At 38.5% G+C, this 26,551-nt stretch overlaps 1 protein-coding gene across 4 annotated transcripts in view; it reads left to right on the top strand.

Annotated features, from left to right (window-relative positions):
- ECT2L (epithelial cell transforming 2 like) overlaps positions 1-26,551 on the top strand; it is an 82,846-nt gene that overhangs the window by 17,168 nt on the left and 39,127 nt on the right. For 2 of the 4 annotated variants that reach the window (XM_069598521.1, XM_069598522.1), the window contains exons 3-6: positions 250-376; positions 1,504-1,616; positions 22,349-22,511; positions 26,160-26,412. In XM_069598521.1, the coding sequence (XP_069454622.1) occupies positions 275-376; positions 1,504-1,616; positions 22,349-22,511; positions 26,160-26,412 (631 nt within the window). In that variant the 5' untranslated portion in view covers positions 250-274. The remainder of the gene's footprint in view (positions 1-249; positions 377-1,503; positions 1,617-22,348; positions 22,512-26,159; positions 26,413-26,551) is intronic. The other 2 variants (XM_069598524.1, XM_069598523.1) reach the window with 1 other exon arrangement.

The following is a 26,551-nucleotide window of genomic DNA, read 5'->3' on the forward strand; positions in this document are numbered from 1 at the left end:
AAAAAACAACTCTGGTTTGGATTCATATTTCAGTGCAAGAGGTTGAGGAGAGAATAATTTCAATGATTTAGAGTTCATGAACTCCCTGTGCATATCTGTATGGACATATATATATAGTTCTAATTATATTTATATAAACAAATATATATAGGTGAATTGCTATAATTCTATTATTCCTATGAGGACAGCATTGATATACTGGATCTAGGTGATCTTAAGCATTTATTGAAATCAATGTACATTTTCTAGGACTGGACAAAAATAATTTGCTGAGATGTCAGCTGGGAATTCTCCCAGGGAAAGCCTGGAAATGGAGAGCTTCCACACAAGATTCAGTGCCTGGACACCTTTCAGCAACAAGTCATTAAATCGACAGGTAAGTCACATATTCTAGAATAAGATAGGATTAAATTCTAGGGTGACGTTTACTGTGATATATTAGGTCTCCTGTTACCATATTTAAAATAAATGCTTGTAAGAACTTAGTTTTTGTGTCACTTTAAACAGAAATGAACATACATTTGTCTTCCCCAAAAATAATCTCTCTTCAGCCCAGTTCACAACTCCAGTTTTATGGAAGGCACAAGACCTGCCCCCACTTTTGTCCTGTTTACACCTCAGGAAACAAAATAGAAACCTCCAGGACACACCCTGATTGCTGTAAGGGTGGTGTTTTGGTGTGGAGAGCATTAGTGTGTGTGTTTCTTTAATTTTCTCTTCCCTCTTGTGTCTACTGCACAGTTCCCTGGGGCCTGAGGATTCCCCCTCTGAAAGGTAATTTGAGAGGTAGTCAGTGAATGGCCCAGGCAGCTTTGCCAGACCTCCATGGAGAAGGCTGCCTGGGTACTCAGAGCTCGAGCGTGGCCCAGGCTCCTTCACAAAGGAAAGAGACCAGATGGGCTGGGACCAAAACCTGACTAGTAATAAAAGCAATGAGTTTATATTTGTCATCTAAGCCAACCTGGACTTGAGGTCCTGGTTTGGGGGCACACTGGTCCTGGTGTATGTCTTTTGTGGAGACACTCCTAACAAAGGCTATTTATTCAGTAATATTTACTAACTTTCATTTTGGTGGGTGTAATAGAAATGGAGGACTCTGGCTTGGTAAAATCACACCTACTCCACATGGCCCTGTTTTCACAAGTAAGCAAGTAGCTGATATGTATTTTCAAGATGAAATGTCTGGGATCTGTTTCTCCGGACCACACTAGCTTAGGTAGAAACAAGAGTGAGGATTCATTACTTCCTTGCGCCCTCCTTGGGTGCCTCTGTAATTACGTCCCCACCAGCCTTTCCCACCTGCCTACCCAGCAAGCCTGGGCTTGCCTGCATCCCTGGATAAAAAGCAGTTTAAGCTGAAGGGAAAGACCCTTACTACAATGTGAAAGTGCTTTATGAACTATAACATGCAAAGCAAATATTAGCTGTGAGGTTGTTAGGTTGCTTATGTCTTGCTTAGCAACTTAGAATATGTTGAAATGTCATTTCTCTCCCAACTTGTAGCTCTTTCAGGAAAGAGTTGCTCTTATAAGTCACTGGTTTGATCTCTGGACTAACAAGCAACGTCAAGAATTCTTATTCACGATTTTTTTACGATGCACTAAATCACAACTAAGGTAAATGTAGCCTAGTGATGTAATTATCTTAAAGAAAATAAAATATTATACAATGATCATATAACCTTAAAGAGTTTCTCTTTTCCCTAGAGAAAAACAACACAATCGATATTTCAAGGTTTATAAACAATCTTTTCTAGTGCTGCTTCCTCTTTGAGGATGAAATGGAGCCTTAGGGAACTTGAACACCTTCATACCATAGTGGGATATTTGGTTTTTGCAAAAAAAAACTTTTGCAAAAAGTTATAAATAGCTTCAGCCAGTGAATCTGTAACAATCTCTTAGTATATTAAGTTCTCCTTGAAACTATCAGATAAGGTATTTCAAGTAGGTGCTCCAAAATATTTGTTACATGAGTAGATGGATCTAAAAATATCTGAGAAGTGACAATGGCAGCCACATTTAGAAATATAGCAGGACTTGTACAGCAGTGATTACTGATTACCCATAAGTCTTGGTTTTTAATTGTTTCCCTTACATCCTATTATATCTGTAATTTATTTTAAAATACTCCAGCATGGCTGGTGTGACATGTGAAAGTGTTCACTGTAATTACACCCAGGGGCAGCTAGTGTTCTAATCTAGAGTTAGTACTCTTGGGTTGGTTAGCTAGCCACTGTATTGAAAAGGTTAAAATGTCTTAGTTATTACCAGATATATTGCTAAGTAGCATACCAAATATCAGACATTAGTTTTTCTCAGAGCAGCTCATGGCATAGCTTGCCGGATGAATGCTAGAAATGGCCTGTCTTTGGTGAAATTAAAGGTTTTCAGATATGTGGACTGGCCAAGATATTCTAGAGCGCCCTCTGGCACACTGGACCTGGCTGAAGAATCCAGCCAGGCTGGTAGGTGCTTATAAGGGTGGATTCATCCTCCAAAATATGGCCTTGTCTGCCTGCGGAATCTCTGAAAGCCTTAGGGCAACAACAAGGGTAGTGATAGAATCCTGTTTCTGGAACACTGTTATTTCTCAGTTGAGTGAACCCTTCACCCAAAGGTCAGAGAGCTGGGATTTCATCAAGCCCACAGAGGCGGCTACATGAATTCGTGAGGTTGGGAGGACAGGCCAACCTTTGGAATTCTTAGGTAGTTACCAAAAAGTACCTAAGAGTTGTGTAAGACCAAGCTGGCTAATTTTAGTTTATAGCATCTGTGTCTCATTCTTTCTAACCCTTCTGCCTGCCCCATTTCTTTCAATCAACCATTTCTTCTCTTCTGCCTATGAACTCACCTCCGCTGTCAGCTTTCTGTGCATCCATGGGCCCATAATGGATTATCCCTGAAAGAGTCACTGGAGGGAGACAGCCATCTTCTCCCATTAACAGACTGTGTTGAAAGAGGCTGCAAAGACAGGTCACGATAAAGAGGCTCTTCAGTCAATGCTTAAAAATCAGGGGGAAGGGACATTCTTATGGTAGTCATTGGCTAGGTTTCCTTTGGCTCCAGCTTTGCAGCTTTCAAGATAAGAAAATAATAGACCAAACCCTTATATCCATAATTGCTTTGTGAGCCTTCGTGTTCTAGCCTCATGCATCACAAAGTGAGCTATTTTAGTCGTAACCACTGGAAGTCATTAGTGATCTTGTAGTATATTTTGAGGCTCATTAACATTAGGCCTGACATTTTTTCACTGGAAACTTCACCATTGTCTGGTACCTGAATTATTCTTTTTCTAGGACAGGGATATAGAACTAACCGGTTCACTGAAATTTCTCTGCTTTGTTGGACAGCAGTTTCTGCAGAGCTGTGTGTATTTCATAGTCCCGTGAAGCTGTTATTACATGTTCTAGGCTAGTGACTTCAGGGGAAGTTGTATATCAATTTCTAGTCTCTGAGTTTGGCATCCTGAAACCAGAATCTTTAATTTGCAGTGGTGTTTTTTGTTGGTGAGCATCAGTCATTTCATTCCCCACAGTCTGGATGAAGTCTCTCTTACACTACTTCCTCCCATCGTTTTCGGTCTGTCATTTCTTCTCTCTTACAGACAGCTGCAGAGAGATACCATGTGTGGATGGTCTAATCTAATTTGAGCTATGCTTGATTTTAAGTAAATCTAAAAGCCCAACTCATTTTCATTTTCAGCCTAAAGTTAATGCAATAAATTTTAAAGCATCATTATTGAAATGTAATCCACATACATAAAACTCATCCATTAGAAGGACACAATTCAGTGGATTTCATACATTCCCCGAGTTGGGCAACCATCAGCACAATCTAAGTTTAGAACACATCCATCAACCACAAAAGAAACCCCCTTTCTATTAGGAATCACTCTCCATTCTAACCCCCCTCCAATTTCAGCCAATTCCAATTCCTCCAATTCTATGTGCAAATACTAATTTCTTTCTCTATAAATTTGCCTTTTCATATGAATGGATTCATACAAGTGTGGCCTTTTATGACTGCCTACTTTCATAAACTATAATGTTCTCAAGGTTTACATATTTTATAGCATTTATCAGTACTTTCATTTTTATCACGAAATAATACTCCATAATATGGATATGCCATATTTTATTTATTCACCAGTTGATGGAATTTGGGTTGTTTCCACATTTTGACTATTGTAAACAATGCTGCTGTAAATATCACTTTATAAGTCCTTCTCTATGGATGCTTATTTCTTTTAGGTGTATAGCTAGAAATGGAATTGCTGAGTCAAATGGTAATACTAAAATCAACTTTTAACTATTGTTTCTTCTGAATTTTGTTTACTCCTCTAGTCCCTATTCCCCCATAATTATGAATAAGCTTGTGACTAAATGAGAGAATTTAGCGTTATTTGAATGCCTGAACACTTTGTATGTAAGCTCAGTCATTTTTGTGTAATACTTTGTTTTCAAGATGGAGAAGCCAAAGTTTAAGATGCTTTGTTTTATAATTTCTGAATAACTTTGTTTTAATTCAGGCAGTTATAAAACTTAAATAGGCTATTGCAATATTGGCCAGAAATATGTTGTCACAGTTTTTATTAAAAGTTTATTCTTAATCTCTATGAGGTATATTCACAAATCTAATATTTTTCTGTCCTAAGTAAATATTCCATGTTGTTAAGAGTTTAGAATTTTTCTTATAATATTTAAGACATTTTTCAAAGGTTCACCTTCTTAAACCTTCCCTCTGTCACATTTTCCCTCTCATCTCAACTTAAATGTCACCTCTGCTGGGAAGAGATGTCCTCTTTGTGCTCAACTTTCACCCCCATGATTTTTAGAAATCTCTATCATGGCACTTCCCCCAACTTCCCATACATTATGCTTGTCTGGCCACATGTCTGATGATTTCCAGTGGTGTTGTCCCCCTGCCTCTTGCCTAGGCTGACCTTTCCTGTGACTCCTTGAAGGAAACTTGGCTGTTTGTGTCTGTCATGCTTGGAGAAACCTATGAGACATTTGAATCAGTCTCCCAGTCACACTGGTGGAACCGGTTTCAAATTGCTTCTGTTCAGCCAAAGGTGATACCTCCTACAAAGACCTTTCATTCTGGGGTTGGAGCTGTTCAAGCTTGTAGCTTTTCCTGGTGGGTGGGGTAACATTTGTGATTCACATAACTGCATTCCCAAGACTTGAGAGTCACTTGGACAGCAAGGAGATAAAGCCAGTCAATCCTAAAGGAAATTAACCCTGAATATTCATTGGAAGGACTGATGCTGAAACTGAAGCTCCAGTACTTTGGCCATCTGATGTGAAGAGTTGACTCACTGGAAAAGACCCTGTTACTGGGAAAGATTGAGGACAAGAGGGGAAGGGGGCGACAGAAGATGAGATAGTTGGATGGTATTACCAACTCAATGGATGAGTTTGAGCAAATTCCAGGAGAAAGTGAAGGACAGGGAAGCTTGGCGTGCTGCAGTTCATGGGGTCACAGAGAGTCAGACATGACTTAGCTACTGAACAACAACATTCCCAAGACATGGATGGAGTGTGTGTGTGTGTGTGTGTGTGTGTATGTGTGTGTGTATGTATGTAAGGAGAGGGAAATCACAACCAAATACAGATTAGCTTTTATCACTCATCTCCATCAGAGTCACCTGGAAATGGGGTTGGAGGGCAGAAAAATGTACCAACCCATGTATTGTTAAGAGGGAACATCCCCTCTTACTCTCATCTCAGTACACACATCCACCCCGCTCCCAAGGAGTTCCTTGGAGGACTCAGTTGAGGATATCTGTTTTAGTTGTAATCTCTGAGGAAATCTAGTGCATAAACTTTTTCAGAGACAACATACTTCTAGATTATCCTTAAATATAGAACAGCTATATCATGCTGAATTACTGCCGTCCATTTGAAAGGAGGATATTTCTGTGTGGAGGTGGTGGAGAAGAGCGGGGAGTATTCAGAGATACATTGTTTTCTAATATCCAAGACAGGTCTGGAAATGTGGGTCATCCTGCTTCTTCCCTCTCATCAGCCTCATATTCTGGATATACTGGGTTGGCCAAAAAGTTTGTTTGGGGTTATTTCTACCCTTTCACATAGATCAAATGGTTATGGACAACCACAGGAAATATAAGTATTTGTTTTGGAGATGGCTTTTAGGGGTGGATGAAACAAAGAAAGAAAATCCTGAAGTTTAAAAGGAAAGGAGAATATGAACTATACAGTCCGTATTCTCCAAGCCAGAATACTTGAGTGGGTAGCTGTTCCCTTCTCCAGGGGATCTTCCCAACCCAGGAATCAAACCCAGGTCTCCCACATTGCAGGCAGATTCTTTACCAGCTGATCCACCAGGGAAGCCCAAGAGTACTAGAGTAAGTAGCCTATCCCTTCTCCAGGGAATCTTCCCAACCCAGGAATTGAACTAGGGTCTCCTGCATTGCAGGTGGATTTTTTTTTACCAGCTGAGCTACGAGGGAATCCCTCAAGAAAGAAAATCCTGAGGTTTAAAAAGAAAGGAGAAACCTAAACCCAAAGCTTTTTTACCGGGTAAAGGTGGGACAGAGTAAGAGTGTGTGGTAGGAAAGTCACTGGCTTGCATTAGGCAAAGCCTCTGCACTTAAAGTCCTTACTTCCTGTTTCTCCTTTTGTAATGTTTCACTTCTCTTTACAGCGTGTAGCTCCACCTGCCATTCTTTATACACAGTAGTACTTGCTTGTTTATTTACTGTCTGCCTATTCCATTAGAAGGTAACTCGATGAGTACAGGGACTTATTCTGGTATCTCTTTCCATCCCTAGTACTTAAAACACCAGGTTCATAGTAGCCATTCAACAAATACTTGTTTGAATGAATGGAGATGTGTTAGACACTCCTATTACAATGATAATAAAAAGATAATCAAGAAAAAAAACTTTCCTTTGGTAATTCTTTAGGAGGAAGGACTTTTTTTCAAGATATTACAAGTTCTAGAATACAGGATATTATTAATACTTTGCTTCATTGAAGACTTTTCATTTTTAATCAATTCAAGACTTCTATAAAGTGATTCCAGAAGGAATTATGCATAGTAATAATACCTAAGGGTATTACATATTGCTGGAGAAGGGTATGGTAACCCACTTTGGTGTTCTTGCCTGGAGAATTCCATGGACAGAGAAGCCTGGCTGGCTACAGTCCATGGGATCACACACAGTCCGACACGACTGAGTGACTAACACACATTACATATTGCACACCTCCAGGGGGTGCTGTTTCACTCTATCATCTGTGTGAATGACACCTGCTAAACTTGTTTATTGTACAGCTTCCCAAATGTAGCAGCCCTGATAATACTCCACTCATTTATAAAGTACATGATATTAGCTTCCATATCTACCATGTATCATTTACCCTCTGCATAGGAAGAGTCAAATCCACAGATAATTTACTGGAAAATGGAGACAAGGTTTTAGGAGACTATTTGTCTCTATCCTGTATTTAAGAATCTCTTTAAGAAATTTTCAGGAGGGTTGTGGCAGAGTCAGAGTAGAAGTGGGGCTTCCCTGGTGGCTCAGTGGTAAAGAATGCCTGCCAATGCAGGAGACATGGGTTCAACTCCAGGAGGATCCCACACGTGGCGGAGCATCTGATCCCATACGCCACAACTATCAATCCTGTGCTCTAGAGCATGGGAACTGCAACTACTGAGCTCATGTGCAGCAACTACTGAAGCCCACAGAACACGCTAGAGCATTTTCTTGCTCCACAGCAAGAGAAGCCACTGAAATGAGAAGCCCAAGCATTGCAACTAGAGTAGGCCCCACTTGCAACAACTAGAGAAAAACCCACATAGCAACAAAGATTCAGCACAGCTAAAAATAAATGAATTTTTTGAAAGAGTAGAAGTGGCTGCCTATAAGACTTAAATGGCTAAAAATCTTAGAGGCAGGAGGATGCTCTTATTACTTACATAATAAATGTTCAGTGAACACCTGTAATCTTTCGTCCTGCCTTCTCTGTGTATTATTTTGATGTCATGGTCAGAAGGCTTTCAAGTGCAAATAATAGAAATGGAATTCAAACAAGACTAAGAAGAAAAGGAAATTTAATGACCTAAGATTTGTCAAGTTATAGGCTGTGCTAGATCCTAAGATTCAAGCAATGTTACCATGGCTCTTTCTCTCTCCCTTCTCCCAGCTCTGCTTCCCTTGTGTGCTGCATAAAACTATAAAGATAAGCACAAGACCTTTATGAAGGAAATTAAAAATCTGTATTAAAGAACAGTAGGAAAAAACCTGGGTAAATAGATAGATATGATATATTTAAAGATACCAGTTCTCTCCACATGAATCTTTCTATTCAAGTCAATCTCAGTACAAACCCCCAAAGAGCATTTTCTTATGAACTTTGAGAAACTAATTCTAAAGCTAATCTGGAAAACAGAATGGACTATTACAGCAATGAAGAATTTAAGGATAAAGAAAAAAATTAGTGAGTTGCACTGCCAGATATTAAAACTACTTTAATCAATTTATGAAATATCTCCATGTAATAACTCAAGTATAAAGGGAAAAAGGACCGAGATAAGTGCTCTGAAGGGGAGGGAAAAAACAGGCAGCTATAAACATTGGGTAGAAAAGGCACTTGGGCAGCTGGGTGGAGATCCTTCCTCTTCTTGCATCAATTCCTGTTTAAAGGGCTAGAAACTGTCCATCACACACCCTCCCACCCACACTGTTCCCCACTTCCTCTTCATCTTCCTACAAAGCCCTTCCCCCTCCTAGTTACCCTGTGCTTCAGGGGTAGTGGGTCTCACCGACACCCAAAGAGTAAGCCACAGTTGGGCAGAATCATGGCCATTCCCTCCTCCTTGAGGTGTCTGGCTTAGGAAAGGGCACGTAGATCTTGGTTCTGCTGAAGGAAACACAAGAGAGTGGCTACTAGAGTTTCTGGGACAATTTTCTCCGCTTTCAAAGGGACCTAAAAAGGAACTTGAGGAAAGGACATGCTTTCATCTGCCCTATAGCCTGTGGTCTCTGTTGTGTGCAAATCTCTGCTCACAGTAGTCAGTTATTTGGGAACAACTTGAGAACAAGCTGGAGGAACACAGCAAACTACTAAACAGGCAAAGTGAAAATACAGAAAATCTTGACCCTTGACTATTTTGAGTTCTTGAATTCACCAACTCTGGAGCTGCCCTGATTTTCCTTCTTTAAGAAAAGAGACAGGAAGATAAACAGGTTTTAAGGTGGTCTGTAATAGTCCATTTATCTACTTGTCACTGTCTTGTCATATCAACTTTCCAGGATCTAACAAAGAACCAGATAGATTTAGAAAAACAAAAAGCACCTAGTAGTCAAACTGATGTCCTTTACACAATAGGAGAGAGCCTATCAGACCTTCCTGTAGAGTTTAAGTATTTAATTCAGGGCTTCAAACAGGATTATACATTCTTCTAAGTACATCATGCATGTATTCAACACTTTGTACCTGATTGGCATCACCATCAATATCTGCTAGACTGCCTCTTCTACCAATAGGAAGTCTAGTTCACCAACAATGAAGAGGGTGACCCCATTAGAGTCACTTGGAATTTGTTAAAAATGAACTGTGAGCCTCGCCCATAGACATTTTGGCTCAACATACCTGGGGTGGGGCTGGGAAGCTGTTTTTACTAAGTTCCCAAGATGATTTGATCTACAGTCAAGTGTATAACACAAGGCCTGGGATCAAACCAGTCAATCCTAAAGGAAATCAGTCCTGAATATTCATTGGAAGGACTGATGCTGAAGCTAAAGCTCCAATACTTCAGCCACCTGATGTGAAGACCCAATTCACTGGAAAAGACCCTGATGCTGGTAAAGACTGAAGGAAGGAGGAGAAGGGGACGACAGGATGAGATGGTTGGATGGCATCACTGACTCGATGGACTGAGTTTGAGGAAGCTCCGGGAGTTGGTGATGGATAGGGAAGCCTGGCATGCTGTAGTCCATGGGGTCGCAAAGAGTCAGACACGACTGAGCAACTGAACTGAACTGGGTGACCTGAAGGCCCCAAGGCTTCTCCCATCTCTATCTATTCCTTCTTGGAGGCAGGGATACAGACCATGAGTGTCCAGTCTTTTCTATTATCAATTAACAAAGCAAAAGTATTTGTTCAGTTTCTGTAGGTTTTTCATCTTTCATATCTGATACTTTTTAGTAGTTTTAGAATATTTCACTGTAAATAACTTTCAACTTGACACAAATAATAAAAGAAATATTTTACTCTCATGTAATTGAAAAACTCAGATGTAGGTTTGGCTGCAATTGAAGCTTGATCCAGAGGTTCAGTAATAAAACCAATGATGTGTTTTTTCTGCCCCTCTGCTCTACCTCTAATGGTCAGGGCTTCAACTATTATGGTTCCTCAGTTGTGTCCAGAAGAGAAAAATTATTATCTTGGTTTCACTCAGATTGGATTAGTTTGGGCCCATGCCCATTTCTGCCAGTGGCTGTGGCCTTGGGATTGACCCACATGAATTTAGTTAGCCTTGACCATGTAATTTTTGGAGTCAGCTTCTGTAGAACCATATGGGCCACCAAATAGGAATTGAGGTTATTTTATCTAAAGAAGAGGAAATAAATGATAGATGCCAAAAGTGAAAGTGAAGTGAAAGTGTTAGTTGCTCAGTTGTGTCCAACTCTTTGCAAGCCCGTGGACTGTAGCCGCCTAGATTCTTCTGTCCATGGGATTCTCCAGGCAAGAATACTGGAGTGGGTTGCCATTCCCTTCTCCAGGGGGGCTTCCCGAACCAGGGATTGAACCTGGGTCTACTCACATTGCAGGTAGATTCTTTACCATCCAAGTCAGCAGATAAAGTCTATTCATCGAGCATTCAATGAATCTTTACCAAGGGTCTACTGTATAACAAGCATAGTTCTGGGTACATGAGATTCAACACTAAACAGAGTGTAAAAGACTCCTACCCTCTGAAGTGCATATTTTAGACTAAAACTTGTCCTAAAATGGGAAAAGAAGAATGTCCATGAGTCTCACTGGATATTTGATAATACAAAATAGCACCCCTGGAAATATTTGGGAGTATTTTGCATGTCTTAGAGGCTAGAGCACTGTGGTAGACTGGATAAATGTCTCAAAATATGTCCAGGCCCTAATCCCTGAAACCTAGAAATGTTATCTTGAATGGAAAAAGGACTTCACAGATATGATTAAGTATTTATGATGGGGAGATTACCTTGCATTATTAGGGCTCAACATAATCTCAGTGGTCCTTGTAACGGGTTCAAGAGACATCATAATCAGAAGAGAATATGATGTGATGATGGAAGAGATGGAGCAATTTGAATGTCTCATGCTGCTGGCTTTGAAGGTAGAGAAAGGGAATATGAGTCAAGGAAAACAGGAAGCTACTAGAACCTGAAAAAGACAAGGAAACAAATCTCCCCTTAGAGTTTCCAGAAATAAACCAGTCCTGCCAAAACCTTGTCTGTAGCCCAGTGAACCTGATTTCAGACTTGTGATCTCAGAACTCCGAGAGGACACATGTACTGCTTTAAGCCACCAGGTTGGTGGTAGTTTGTTATAATGAAAAGGAAATTAATACAAGCAGTGATTTTGTCTTCCTTGTTTTTCAACTTTTTTTCTCATCCTTAATTCTAATTTAAACATATTTATTTACCCCCTGCTAAGCTACAAACACCATATCATGTGCTGGGGACAGAGCAGCCAAAAGACTGCTGCTATGCCTTTTTAATTTTTTTATGGGGCTTCTAGTCCTGTAGAAGAGAAAGACTTTAAATGGTGAATGAGTAAAAAAAAAAGGACTAAAAGATTTAAGAGTTAGCTAGAAAAGAAACACAAAAATAGTGCTTAGCTTATACTATAGTGCACATCAAGTATAAAGGATACAGGTTTTGGCAAAGAATATGAGATGGAATTAAGTATGAGAGGGAATTAAGTAGACAGGGCTCAGTGAGCAAACAGTAGCCTCACAAGGGGAGGTGTTTGGGGAACAGAAACAGTCAGCCTATTGGGAAGGTGAGAGGATTCTGGCAGTACCCCAGATATATCACCCCCCAAACCCACCCTATATAGTCACCTATATGTCACAAAACTAGCTTTTTACAAGCCATGTGACTTTGACCTGCCATTTTGGTTCCAAGAAAGTTTCGTGCTCCTGCCTCAGAACCTTATTTTGCTTCATTGGTCACAAGTCATATAATAATAAGAATCACACAAGGAAAGTCATCCTGCACTCACATAGTGATATCAAGTCCAAGTACATGCATTATCCTTTATTTTCCATAACCCTAGGCAGGTTTGGAAATCAATATCAAGGAAATAGCTACAGTTGTGCTAAGTGACAAAGGAAAAGTAACTGGGATCTCACCTAGTACAGGGGCTCAGGGAAGCCTTCCCTGGGGATTTGACACTTCAGCTGGAATCTGAAGGATGTTTAGAGATAGACAAGCCAAGACTTGGAGAATGAGTGTTCCATTTGGAGGGACCACTTGTGTGAAAGCCATGGAACTTCTCTATCTATTCAATAGTTCTATAAAATCAGGCCTTTGTAGATGCATTAGAAACTGTAAATAAGCAAAAAGAGGAAAATACCACAATCACCCATAATTGCACCACTTAAATGTGACCTTCTATCTTTTATGCTTTATGTGTTCATTTAACTATTTATGAATTTGCATATACAAATTATTTAAAAATCTTAAAAAAATCTTCAGTCAGCCTCCTTATTGCTGTACCCACACCTCAGTTTGCTCTTTTTTCCCACTGGAGACCTCAGCACATGGTTCTCCATTTTCTGTCCACCCCAGACCCAGTGGTTATTCTGTGTGACACTTGCCTTCATGTGAAAATCCACCTAGCACAGACCTTACCACCTCATCAAGTGTGTGTGAAGCTGCTAGATAAGACAAGGAGACGCTACCTAAACTACTAGAAGGCAAGGAGCTCTGCCAAGTCCGCTCAGCCCTCTCCAGACCACCTCTCCCACCTGCTCTCTCAGCCGCTTCATTATGATTGTGGCAGCTTCTTTCTACTTCTTATCAGAAGTTTTAGAACAGAGAATTAGATTCAAGTTCCATATTACTAAGCCTGGTTATTTTTGCAAAGCACACATTGTGCATTGAACGGCACACTGTGAGGCATTATCATGAATTATTTAAATGAAGCTATCCCTGTCACAGCAAATGAGCAAAGCACATTTTGTTCATTGTTTCTTCACATGTTGTTTCTCTTCACAAATTTCTTACTTTGCGACATTAACTAAAATGCAATGAGCCACAGTGTCGTTACTGCAAACCACCCTATTTCTCTGCTCCTCATGCACTGATTCTTTTTTTAATGTGACTGAAGCATTTTCTTCATGCTTAAGATTCATTATACTTGAATGTTTCCTTGTAGCACTGCAGACTAGGAACAAATATAAAACATGTGTAATTAAGGTTTACTTTAAAAACCAACTCAGACTTGATTCTCCTTTGCTTGACTGGGATGGAACAGTAGATGCTAAAGTGGATGGGAACAAAGACTCCGAAGATACTGAGACCTGTCTTTGAAAAGGAGGCTGAAAAGTCCTGTTTTGCACTTATTTTACTGATCTATTTTAGAATTCCAAATGAGAGCAAATTGTCTCTCAAGGGCCTGTGGAATGATTGTGAAGCCTACCTCAGACAGTGAGGAGTTCAGGTCATGAATCCACTGGGATTAACTGTCCTTGTTGTTGTCACAAGTCTCATTCAGTTTGAATGTTAATCACTTTCACTACTGAGAAGATCCTTATGAGACCCTTCTGTCTGTGGATACTCTGTGCTGCCAGGAGATGCAGAACTCCATCCATTGCCCTCCTGCTTACCCTCAATCCCCATCCTTTTCAGACTGCAGGTTCATTTTAAACCACTCTGTTCTATCTCCAGTTATGATAAAGCTGCATGGACAAGGATCAAGAAAAAGCAGTGACATAAAGTTAGGGGAGTAGAACATACAACAATAATAGCAATCATTAAACCTTGGAACTGAAGCAAATAGTTGCTTCTTAAAAAACAAAAACAAAACAACTTTTTACATAATTTTTAACCTACAGAGAAAAGGTGCAAAGCTAATGCAAATAGTTTCTTTAAATTTTTTACCTGGATCCCTTGATTATTAACATTTTACCATTTTTTCTTTATTATTCTGATTATTTGAGAGAGAGTTGTAGACGTAATGCCCCACTAACCTGACAGAGAGTGGTCCACTGGAGAAGGGAATGGCAAGCCACTTCAGTATTCTTGCCTCGAGAACCCCATGAACAGCATGAAAAGGCAAAATGATAGGATACCAAAAGAGGAACTCCCCAGGTCATTAGGTGCCCAATATGCTACTGGAGATCAGTGGAGAAATAACTCCAGAAAGAATGAAGGGATGGAGCCAAAGCAAATACAATACCCAGTTGTGGATGTGACTGGTGATAGAAGCAAGGTCTGATGCTGTAAAGAGCAATATTGCATAGGAACCTGGAATGTCAGGTCCATGAATCAAGGCAAACTGGAAGTGGTCAAACAAGAGATGGCAAGGGTGAACGTCGACATTCTAGGAATCAGCGAACTAAATGGACTGGAATGGGTGAATTTAACTCAGATGATTGTTATATCTACTACCATGGGCAGGAATCCCTCAGAAGAAATGGAGTAGCCATCATGGTCAAAAAAGAGTCCGAAATGCAGTGCTTGGATACAATCTCAAAAACGACAGAATGATCTCTGTTCGTCTCCAAGGCAAACCATTCAATATCACGGTAATCCAAGTCTATGCCCCAACCAGTAATGCTGAAGAAGCTGAAGTTTAACGGTTTTATGAAGACCCACAAGACCTTTTAGAACACCCAAAAAAGATGTCCTTTTCATTATAGGGGACTGGAATGCAAAAGTAGGAAGTCAAGAAACACCTGGAGTAACAGGCAAATTTGGCCTTGGAATGCAGAATGAAGCAGGGCAAAGACTAATAGAATTTTGCCAAGAAAATGCACTGATCATAGCAAACACCCTCTTCCAACAACACAAGAGAAGACTCTATACATGGACATCACCAGATGGTCAACACCGAAATCAGATTGATTATATTCTTTGCAGCCAAAGATGGAGAAGCTCTATACAGTCAACAAAAAACAAGACCAGGAGCTGACTGTGGCTCAGATCATGAACTCCTTATTACCAAATTCAGACTTAAACTGAAGAAAGTAGGGGAAACCGCTAGATCATTCAGGTATGACCTAAATCAAATCCCTTGTGATTATACAGTAGAAGTGAGAAATAGATTTAAGGGCTTAGATCTGATAGATAGAGTGCCTGATGAACTATGGAATGAGGTTTGTGACACTGTACAGGAGACAGGGATCAAGACCATCCCCATGGAAAAGAAATGCAAAAAAGCAAAATGGCTGTCTGGGGAGGCCTTACAAATAGCTGTGAAAAGAAGAGAAGTGAAAAGCAAAGGAGAAAAGGAAAGATATAAGCATCTGAATGCAGAGTTCCAAAGAATAGCAAGAAGAGATAAGAAAGCCTTCTTCAGCGATCAATGCAAAGAAATAGAGGAAAACAACAGAATGGGAAAGACTAGAGATCTCTTCAAGAAAATTAGAGATACCAAGGGAACATTTCATGCAAAGATGGGCTCGATAAAGGACAGAAATTGTATGGACCTAACAGAAGCAGAAGATATTAAGAAGAGGTGGCAAGAATACATGGAAGAACTGTACAAAAAAGATCTTCATGACCCAGATAATCATGATGATGTGCTCACTAATCTAGAGCCAGACATCTTGGAAAGTGAAGTCAAGTGGGCCTTAGAGAGCATCAATACGAACAAAGCTAGTGGAGGTGATGGAGTTCCAGTTGAGCTGCTTCAAATCCTGAAAGATGATGCTGTGAAAGTGCTGCACTCAATATGCCAGGAAATCTGGAAAACTCAGCAGTGGCCACAGGACTGGAAAAGGTCAGTTTTCATTCCAACCCCAAAGAAAGGCAATGCCAAAGAATGCTCAACCTACTGCACAATTGCACTCATCTCACATGCTAGGAAAGTAATGCTCAAAATTCTCCAAGCCAGGCTTCAGCAATACATGAACCATGAACTTCCTGATGTTCAAGCTGGTTTTAGAAAAGGCAGAGGAACCAGAGATCAAATTGCCAACATCCTCTGGATCTTCAAAAAAGCAAGAGAATTCCAGTAAAACATCTACTTCTGCTTTATTGACTATGCCAAAGCCTTCGTGTGGATCACAATAAACTGTGGAAAATTCTGAAAGAGATGGGAATACCAGACCACCTAACCTGCCTGTTGAGAAATCTGTACGCAGGTCAGGAAGCAACAGTTAGAACTGGACATGGAACAACAGACTGGTTACAAATAGGAAAAGGAGTACGTCAAGGCTGTATATTGTCAGTCTGCTTATTTAACTTATATGCAGAGTACATCATGAGAAACACTGGAATGGAAGAAACACAAGCTGGAATCAAGATTGCCGGGAGAAATATCAATCACCTCAGATATGCAGATGACACCACCCTTATGGCAGAAAGTGAACAGGCACTAAAAAGCCTCTTGATGAAAGTGAAAGAGAAGAGCGAAAAAGTTGGCTTAAAGCTCAACATTCAGAAAACGAAGATCATGGCATCCAGTCCCATCACTTCATGGCAGATAGATGGGGAAACAGTGGAAACAGTGTCAGACCTTATTTTTTTGGGCTCCAAAATCACTGCAGATGGTGATTGCAGCCATGAAATTAAAAGACGCTTACTCCTTGGAAGAAAAGTTATGACCAACCTAGATAGTATGTTCAAAAGCAGAGACATCACTTTGCCAACTAAGGTCCGTCTAGTCAAGGCTATGGTTTTCCTGTGGTCATGTATGGATGTGAGAGTTGGACTGTGAAGAAGGCTGACCGCCGAAGAATTGATGCTTTTGAGCTGTGGTGTTGGAGAAGACTCTTGAGGGTCCCTTGGACTTCCAGGAGATCCAACCAGTCCATTCTGAAGGAGATCAACCCTGGGATTCCTTTGGAGGGAATGATGCTAAAGCTGAAACTCCAGTACTTTGGCCACCTCATGCGAAGAGTTGACTCATTGGAAAAGACTTTGATGCTGGGAGGGATTAGGGGCAGGAGGAGAAGGGAACAACCAAGGATAAGATGGCTGGATGGCATCACGGACTCAATGGACGTGAGTCTGAGTGAACTCCGGGAGATGGTGATCAACAGGGAGGCCTGGCGTGCTGCGATTCACGGGGTCGCCAAGAGTCGGACACGACTGAGCGACTGAACTGAACTGAACTCTAAGCATTTCAGTATGTTTCCTAAAAATCAAGTGTGCTCTGCTGAAAAATCTCAGTACATCCTCCAATGTCAGGAAATTATCATCAATTCAACAGTAATGTCCAATGCATAGATGCCATTCAATATTCCTGATTGTTCCAACAATGTCTTTTACAATCATCTTTTCCTTCTCAGTCCAAATCCAACCAAGGTTATTTGTTGTATTTAGTTTTCAGGTCTCTACATCCACCTTCAATGTGGCAAAATTCCTCAGTTTTTCCTTGTCTTTTCTTACTTGACACTTGATGAGGGTAGAGCTGCTACTTTATTGATGACCTTCAGTTTGTGGTTGACTGATATTTCCTCAAGATTACTTTGAGGTCATACATTCTTGGCAGGAATAACACAGACTTGATGCTGTGTTCTTCTCAGTGGATCATACTGGGGGTATAGTATATCAGGTTGTCCCACTGTTAATGATCTTGACAAAAGTATTTGAGTGATTAGTTTTAAATTAACTAGTAAGTATTTATGCAAGTATTTTTTTTTCTCATCAAACTTTTACCCACTAGTCTTAGCATATGTTGTTGATTCTAATCTGAAGTACTCTTTACTGTGATAGCTGATTTCCTCATTTCTTAATTTCTTCTATATGTATGAAATGGCGTTCTACTGCAAGGTAGAACATTTCTTTCTCCCAGGACTTGAAATGAGGCCCCAGTTAAGCCAAAAGTTTGTTATTTCATGGTCAAAACTGTCTCTGGGTCTAATGGATATTCAACAATCTGTTGGTAAGGGTAACTAAGGTCTTTTTTTGTCCCTCACTAGAGGTGCCATTTTCATTTTGCATTGAAACTTTCTGAGGCTTGGCCCACTCTATGGAAATTTAGGTTAGAGAAGACCCACTGAAGGATGAAATCTGCTCAGAGTCATCACTGTTCTTTCAGTGAGTTAATCTGTGTCCACTGGGACTCAGTAATAGGGCAGCAGCAGCCACTTAGTGAGAAAAAGTCTTGAAGTCCCAGTGGTGTTAGGTAAAGGAGTTCTGGTAGATTCTTATACCAAAGTTTTCAGTTAGCTGTAAGATTAGCCACAAAATGTCAGTGATTCTGCAGAGTTTGGAGGAAATCAGGGAGTCTCAGGGAAAAGCTTAATTTACTGATACCTGGATTGCTATCTGGAGGCTTAGAACTGTAGCAGATGTTTATTGCTAATATATAAAGAGAACAATCATGTATTACGTGTCTTTTTTGTGTGTGTAATTGTTAGCTGCAGGGCCAGCAGTACATCCTTCATAGACCATGAAATGTTTTTTGGCCTAAGAGGGCCTCTAAGATGATCACTTTAGTAGGGCCTTGGACTTTGTATTCCTTCAAGATCTATCTCTGCTTAGGTGGCATGCATGTAAGAAGTTTTCTTGAAGGGTATTGTATTTTAGAAGTTTTCTTTGTGGATGTCCTATTAAGAAGTTTTTGTTGAATGTATTAACATACGATATAGTTTATGCTTAATTTTTCTTTTTTAGTGATAAACACTGAAATATTTATGGATGAAATTATATAATGTCTTAGATTTGCTTTAAAATAATATGGGGATGATTGAGGAAGATGAAGAACAGGATATGGCAGAAACCAGGTTGGGTATAGGATAACAATTATTTAAATTAATTACTAGAGTCATAATAGTATTACAAATGTTAATGTAAGATAAAGACATTTTCAAATAAAAGGAAACTGACAAATTTTGTTGTCAGAAGACCTGCAATAAAGAAATGCTAAAGGAAGTTCTTCAGGCTAAGGAAATTGATACCAGATGGAAACTTGGATTTAAGAGCAGGAATGAAGAGCACAGGAAGTAATAAATGTGGGAGAAAATATAAAGTTTTAAAGTTATTTTAAAGATATATGACTAAAGCAAAACAATGTCTTGTGGGGTTTATAACATGAGTAGATGCAGTAGAGATGACAACAAATGCACAAAGGATAGTGAGAATTGTATCGTTGCACTGGTCCTTAATTTTACATAAATATTAGCTCTATGTAGACTATGAAAAGTTAAAGATGCATATCATGCTTCTTGGAAACAACTTTAAAAAGTAGTGCCAAGATACCCTAAAAAACAAATAAAGGAATTAAAATGGAATACAGAAATATTTATTAATTCAAATCAAGGCAAGAGAAGAGGAATAAAGTTTCACAAAACAGATGGGACAACCAAACAACAAATAACAAAATTGAGATTTGGGTTCAACTATCACCAATCAATCCTAAAGGAAATCATCTCTGAAAATGCATTGGAAGAACTGACGTGCAAGCTGAAGCTCCAATATTTTGGCCACCTGATGCGAAGAGCTGACTCATTGGAAAAGACCCTGATGTTGGGAAAGGTTGAAAGACAAAGGAGAAGGTGGGTGGCAGAGGATAAGATGATTAGGTAGCTTCACTGACTCAATGGACATGAATTTGAGCAAACTCTGGGAGATAGTGAAGGACAAGGAAGCCTTGTGTGCTGCAGTCCATGGGGTTTCAAAGTCAGACATGACTTAGCAACTGAACAACACAGCAACAATAACAATAATTCTCTAGAGAAGGAAATGACAACCCACTACAATATTCTTGCCTGGAAAAATCCCATGTACAGAGGAACTTGGTGGGCTACACTCCATGGAGTCACAAAAGAGTTGGACATGACTTAGCAACAGAGCATATAACAATATTTAAATTAAATATAAGCAGACTAAACCATCAAATAAAGACAATGTTTGTCAAGTGAGCAAAAAGATAATCTCACTGTATATTGACTACCAGGGACACTTTTAAATATGACTTTTTTTTTGCCGTGGCATGTGGGATCTTAGTTCCCCAAACAGGGATCAAATTTGTACCCCTTGTAGTGGAAGCATGGATCCCTAGCCACCAGACCACCAGAGAATTCCCTACATTTTAAATATAAAGGCACTTATTGGTAAAGTATAAGAATGCTGCTGCTGCTGCTGCTAAGTCAATTCAGTCGTGTCCAACTCTGTGTGACCCATAGACGGCAGCCCACCAGGCTCCTCCATCCCTGGGATTCTCAAGGCAAGAACACTGGAGTGGGTTGCCATTTCCTTCTCCAGTGCATGCATGCATGCTAAGTCGCTTCAGTTGTGTCCGACTCTTTGTGACCCTATAAACAGCAGTCCACCAGGCTCCTCTATCTACAGGATTCTATGGGCAAAAATACTGGAGTAGCTTGCCATTTCCTTCTCCAAGTATAAGAATAGGAAAATATATTATACATTATGCAAATAGTAAGCACATAAAAGTAGGATGGCAACATTAATATCAGACAAAATGGGCTTGAAGACAAGGATTGTTTCCAGAGAGATAAAGATGGGCATGTTATAGTAAGAAAAGTAACAATTCATCAAGAAGTCACAACAATTATAAATGTTTATGTACCAAAGAACAGAGTTTGAAATTACATGAAACAAAAACTGACAGAATAGAACCAAAGAAAAGGAAATTAGTTTGAATATAGAAGACCTGAGCAATCTTATTTTCCTAGAACTAACATTTATAGAAAACTAGACACAACAATTTCCAAATATATGTTTTTTTATGAGCAAAGTAACATTTATCAAGATGCATTATTTCCTGGTCCACAAACTAAGATTCAAACATTTCAAAATTCTTGAAATCTTATTAAATATATTCTTTAACAACAATGCAATAAATCTGGGGATTGATAAAAATAAGATATCTAGAAAATCCCCAACTATTTAGAGATTAACATCACTTATAAATAACCTATGATCAAATAAAAATCACAAGAGAAATTAGAAAATATTTCAAGTTGAACGACAATGAAAATATGACATGGCTAAAGTGGACTGCAGTGCAGCTTAGAGGGATAATATAATGTAAACATTTTTGTTAAAGAATAAAATAATTTAAAATTAACTATCTAAATTTCCACCTTAAGAAAAGGGGGGAAAAATATAGCAAACTATACCCAAAGTGAGTAGAAGGAGAGAATTGATGAAGACTGGAAATCAATATAATAGAAACTGAACAAACAATAGATAAAAACTATGAAAACAAAAACTGGTTTGTTATAAATAGTAACAAAATTGATGAACTCCTAGGAAGAGTAATCAAGGAAAACAGAGAGAAAATGTGAATTAGTAATATCAGGAATATAAAATTGGCTGTTGCTATAGATTCTACAAACATCTAAAAAATGTAAAATTATCAACAATTTTTTACTAATAATTTAAATAGTTTTATAGATTCTACATACATGGTGCATGAATTGAGATAGTTTACTGCTCCCTTTCCAATACATATACCTTTTATTATTTTCTTCCCTTATTGAACTGGCTAGTATCTCTATCCCATGTTAAAGTAGTGAGTGTAGACAATCTTGCTTTGTCAAGAGGGAGACATTTACTATTTCACAATGAAGTGTGATGGAGCTATAGGTTTTTATTCTAATTGCACTGGGAAATCATTGCAGGCTTTTACTTGCATGAGTGATATTATCTAATTTATATTTTTAAAAACCACTTGGGCTACTGTGTGGAAAATGGGCTCTAGGAAGAGTGGAGTGGAAGCAGTGAGGCAATCAGGAGGTGGCTACACTCGCCCAGGAGAGAGGTGGTGGTTCTCTGAACAGAGAAAAGGCAGTGGAGGTTGAGAGAAGTGGCTGTGTTGGGGCATATATTTTGGGGGATGTCTATTTGTAGAGCTGACAGGACTTGTTGATTTATTGAATTTGGGTAAAGAAAAAACCCAGATTTACATTGTATACAACCATGTTTATTTCAGAACTTTCCCCTGTGAATTTTAGATATTGATTTATATTGATAATATATAATTTTATATTGATAATTCATTTTCCTCTTTAGAATGGACCATTGAATGTGGATACAGTATTCTTAAAAATCTAGCCATATGTTATTTAGGACTTAATTTTTTTTAAAGGTAGAAAATTAGAGAAAGAACAGTGACCAGTATTTATACCAGATTTATAATCAACTTAAAATATTAGTGTTCTGAACTAAATTTCTCTATTTTTCTTTTTAGGCTTATCCAAGACTGGTTTTCAGAAAGGATGCAAGTGGCCAAAGTGGATTTCTCTACAGTGTTACCACGCTTCATTTCTCTATATATCTTTTCCTTTCTAAATCCGAAAGATTTGTGTGCAGCTGCACAAGTCAGCTGGCCCTGGAAATTTTTAACTGAACAGGTTTACCATTTGTCACTTCCTAGTAATAGGACTCAGATGTAACTGTCATCTATAATGAGGCAATGAGGGTAGCTCCTTTCCCTGAAAATAATAATTGAGGGTGTCTGAACCATAATTAATTTATTCTTAAGAGGAAAAAAATAGGGAATTTTTAATGGGGAATTATATTTAATGGGGGAATTAAATACAGTAATTTATTTTATAAGTCGGGGATATACACTATTCTAATAATTCACATAATTCTGATAATCTTTAAATAGTAAATTTAATTATTTAGAAAGTAATTTATCTTGGTTAAGAAGTCCAATATTTTGTGAAAATTTATTTAAGATTTGGTTTTAAATGATATTGTTTTAGCCATGATAACCCACCTTAAAAATCGCTCTACAACCACAACTTTAACTGCTCTCTCTTTGGCTAACCTCTGTTGAAGAATATAAAACTAGATCTTCTACATCTGCTGCCATTAATTCTGCCTCTGGGATGTTTATCTCTTTACTTTTAAAAGACTTAATGGAATGTAATAGTCGGCATACTTTAAATACAAATCAATAATTTACTCCTCTAACTTGTACAAACTTTCCAGGATGGACTTATGTTGATATTCGGATCTCACAGAATACCTGGCTCTCCATGGAGGGGCCACATGAAAAGCCAACTGTGAGCCCTGGATTTATAGCATTTGTGAATCCAGGTTTAGTGTTCTCATGGTATAGTGTTTCCTCTATTTTTGCTTTCAACCTTTCTCTGTCCTTACATTTAAGGAACATTCTTATAAGCAAAATATGGTAGTGGTTTTCTTTTACCACTTGACAATCTTTGACTTTTACCTGGCATCATTTAGTCTGTTCACGTTTATGTAAATACTGATACATTTGGGCTTAAGTCCACCATTTTACTATTTTTATTTACTATTTACTATTTTGTTTTTCTGTCTTCCTTTACGATTAACAAATATTTCTTAGATTAATTGTAAATTCTTTAGCAGTTCTTTCATGGCTACCATAGAGATTACAGCTCTTATCCTAGGGTTATTTTACTACCTCTGAGATAATGTAAGCATAGAACTCTTTAACTCCATTTGCTTCCCTGCTCAGTTTCTATGCTTTTGTTCTCAAACATTTTAATTTTACACATAAACACATATAAAATATACAAATATAGATTAAGATATATATATGTAAATATATACTAATATATAAAAATATATTTTATAATATCTCTTATTTATAAAATATATGCATACCTCATGAATATTTAAAACAACTATTTAATTTAATAGTCAATATTATTTACAAGTAAACTTTTTCTGTTATACTTCGTACCTTTCTGCATCTCTGATTTCCCTATGGGGTTCAATTTTTTCTGAATTCTCTGTAATATTTCTTTTAGTACAGCTTGCTACTGACATTCTCTCAGTTTTTGTCTGAAAATGTCTTTATTTCACCTTCAAATTTGAAGGATATTTTCACTGGGAATTTGAACTCTAGGTTAGCAATTAATTATTTATTAGAACTTTGAAAATTTTCCATTGTTCTCTGGCTTTCATAATTATCTTGAAAAGTAGGGGGTTTTATTGTTGGTCCTTGAAAGGTAGTTTCTATTTTCTCTAGCTTCTTTTAGGATCTTTTTCTCTGTCTTTGGTTTTCCGCAAGTAAGATCCCCTGGGGGAGGAAAGGACAACCCATTCCAGTATTCTTGCCTGGGAAATCCTATGGATAGAGGAGGCTGATGGGCCACAGTCCATGGGGTTGCAAAGAGTCAGACACAACTTAGTGACTGAGCAACATGCACAGAGAGGTGTGTGCGTGTGTGTATGTGTGTATTTATCCTATTTTGTATTTGGCACTGATTTATAAATTGGAGATTTTATGTCTTTTACCAACTTTGCAAACTCTCAGATTCTGTCTCTTCATATATTGCTTTTGCTCCACTTTTTCTTTTTTTCTTCTGGGTTTCAATTTATTACATTGATTCACCATGTCCCATAAGGTTCATATTCTTTTATGTGTCTTTTCCATTGTTCTGGCTTTCAGTGTTTCAGTCTGGATTTTTATTCTGGCCTAGCTTTCAGTGTACTAATTATCTTTTCCAGTTCAGTTCAGTCGTCTCCGACTCTTTGCGACCCCCTGAACCGCAGCACGCCAGGCCTCCCTGTCCATCGACAACTCCTGGAGTTCACCCAAACCCATGTCCATCGAGTCAGTGATGCCATCCACCCATCTCATCCTCTGTCCTCCCCTTCTCCTCTTGCCCTCAATCTTTCCCAGCATCAGGGTCTTTTCAAATGAGTCAGCTCTTCGCATCAGGTGGCCAAAGTATTGGAGTTTCAGCTTCAACATCAGTCCTTCCAATGAACACCCAGGACTGATCTCCTTTAGGATGGACTAGTTGTATCTCCTTGCAGTTCAAGGGACTCTCAAGAGTCTTCTTTCCAACACCACAGTTCAAAATTATCTTTTTAGCTGGATTCTAATTTGCTTTTAAACTTGTCCCTTGAATTCTAAATTTGTTATTATATTTTTCAGTTTTAGAGTGTTGGTCTGATTACTTTGCCAAAATTTTCCATCCAGCCATTTAATTTCTTAAGTGTATTAACTACGTTTGTTTTTTTTTAAGTTTGTGCCTGATGATTACAACTTTTGGATCTCCTGAGGGTCTCTATTTACTAAAAAACAAAAGAAGAAACAAACAATTCTTGTCTTTTTTGTGTGCTTGCTATTTTTGGTTGAGTACCAAATATTTCACATAAAAAATTGATGCAATAATTTGAGTCTCCAGATGATCTTATCTTCCTCCAGAGAGAACTTGCTTCTGGCATTTGGTTAGGCTAGGAATAGCTTATTTAAATCCAATCAGAGAATGAGATATTTCAAAGCTAGCTTCAACCTAATTCTTTGTCATCCTTACTGAAAAGGATCTCAGCTAAAAGCCAGGTGTCATTACCAAGGCTATTCTCCTTTGTGGACTCTGAATGTTTCTTCTCTTCCTTGCAAGAATCCATACGTCTTAAGATGTTAAGAAGTTCTTAATTTCTTCTAAATCTTTCAGTCACAACTTCCTGCTCTGCTTCTCAGCCTTAGTTTTGCTTTGGAACTGTCAAATGTCTTGAAGTGAAAAGTGAGACTGAATCAGGATATTACTTTTCTGGGTTTTCTTCCTCTAAGGTCTTGGTTATACAAGTCCTTATTGCATTGGTAGCTTAAGTAATTGTTTTATAGTATTTTGTCTAGATATTTGATTAGATAAAACCACATGAAATTTGCTGTTTTCATATCTCAAAACTGGTTGCATATTGGCAGTATTATATGGGTCAGTCAAAGTTGTTCCCAGTGCAAAGGTTGATGTTAAACAAATAACCATACCGTCGCTAGAAGCAGAATTCTCAGAATCTGGTGCATATGCTATGGGAGCATTGAATAAGTGTACAAAGATGACTAATACATATATTCATATAAAATATAATGTTCATCAAATATTTTTCCTATGGAGTAAGGTATGTATCTTATTTCTCAGAATCAAGTTTAGATGGCAATTCAACTGCACTAAAAATCTCAATGTAATAAGAAAAAATTATCTATGTGCCTAAAAAGATTAATTCTAGGAAACGGTCCTCACAACTCATCTTTCTCATTTCTTTTTCTGAAGGATTGCTTATGGATGCCCAAATGCATTAAATTTGGATGGTTTCTGCCCTATACGCCAACAGATAATGAGTACGGTGCTTGGAAACACCATTACATTGCTTGTGTGTCCAACTTAGATTGGCTAACCCCTAGAGAAGCTGCTGCTGTTTATGGGACTCTGAATGAACCCAAAACAGAAAATGAAGAGCTACAGGAGAGGCAAAGAGAAAGGTGTCTAAGGAAGATAATTTGGGAGAAAATTGCACTACATAAGAGTGAGTGGCATTTTACAACTTTATGTCTTAGCCAAGTATTGTAGAAACCAATGGATTTATATACAAATTCCCACAGAAGAGGATAGCACCGTCTTCATGAAATAGCCTATAAGAGGCATTCTTTAAAGCATGTCAGGGA

This window comes from Ovis canadensis, chromosome 8 (assembly GCF_042477335.2).
Source record: "Ovis canadensis isolate MfBH-ARS-UI-01 breed Bighorn chromosome 8, ARS-UI_OviCan_v2, whole genome shotgun sequence".
NCBI lineage: Eukaryota > Metazoa > Chordata > Mammalia > Artiodactyla > Bovidae > Ovis > Ovis canadensis.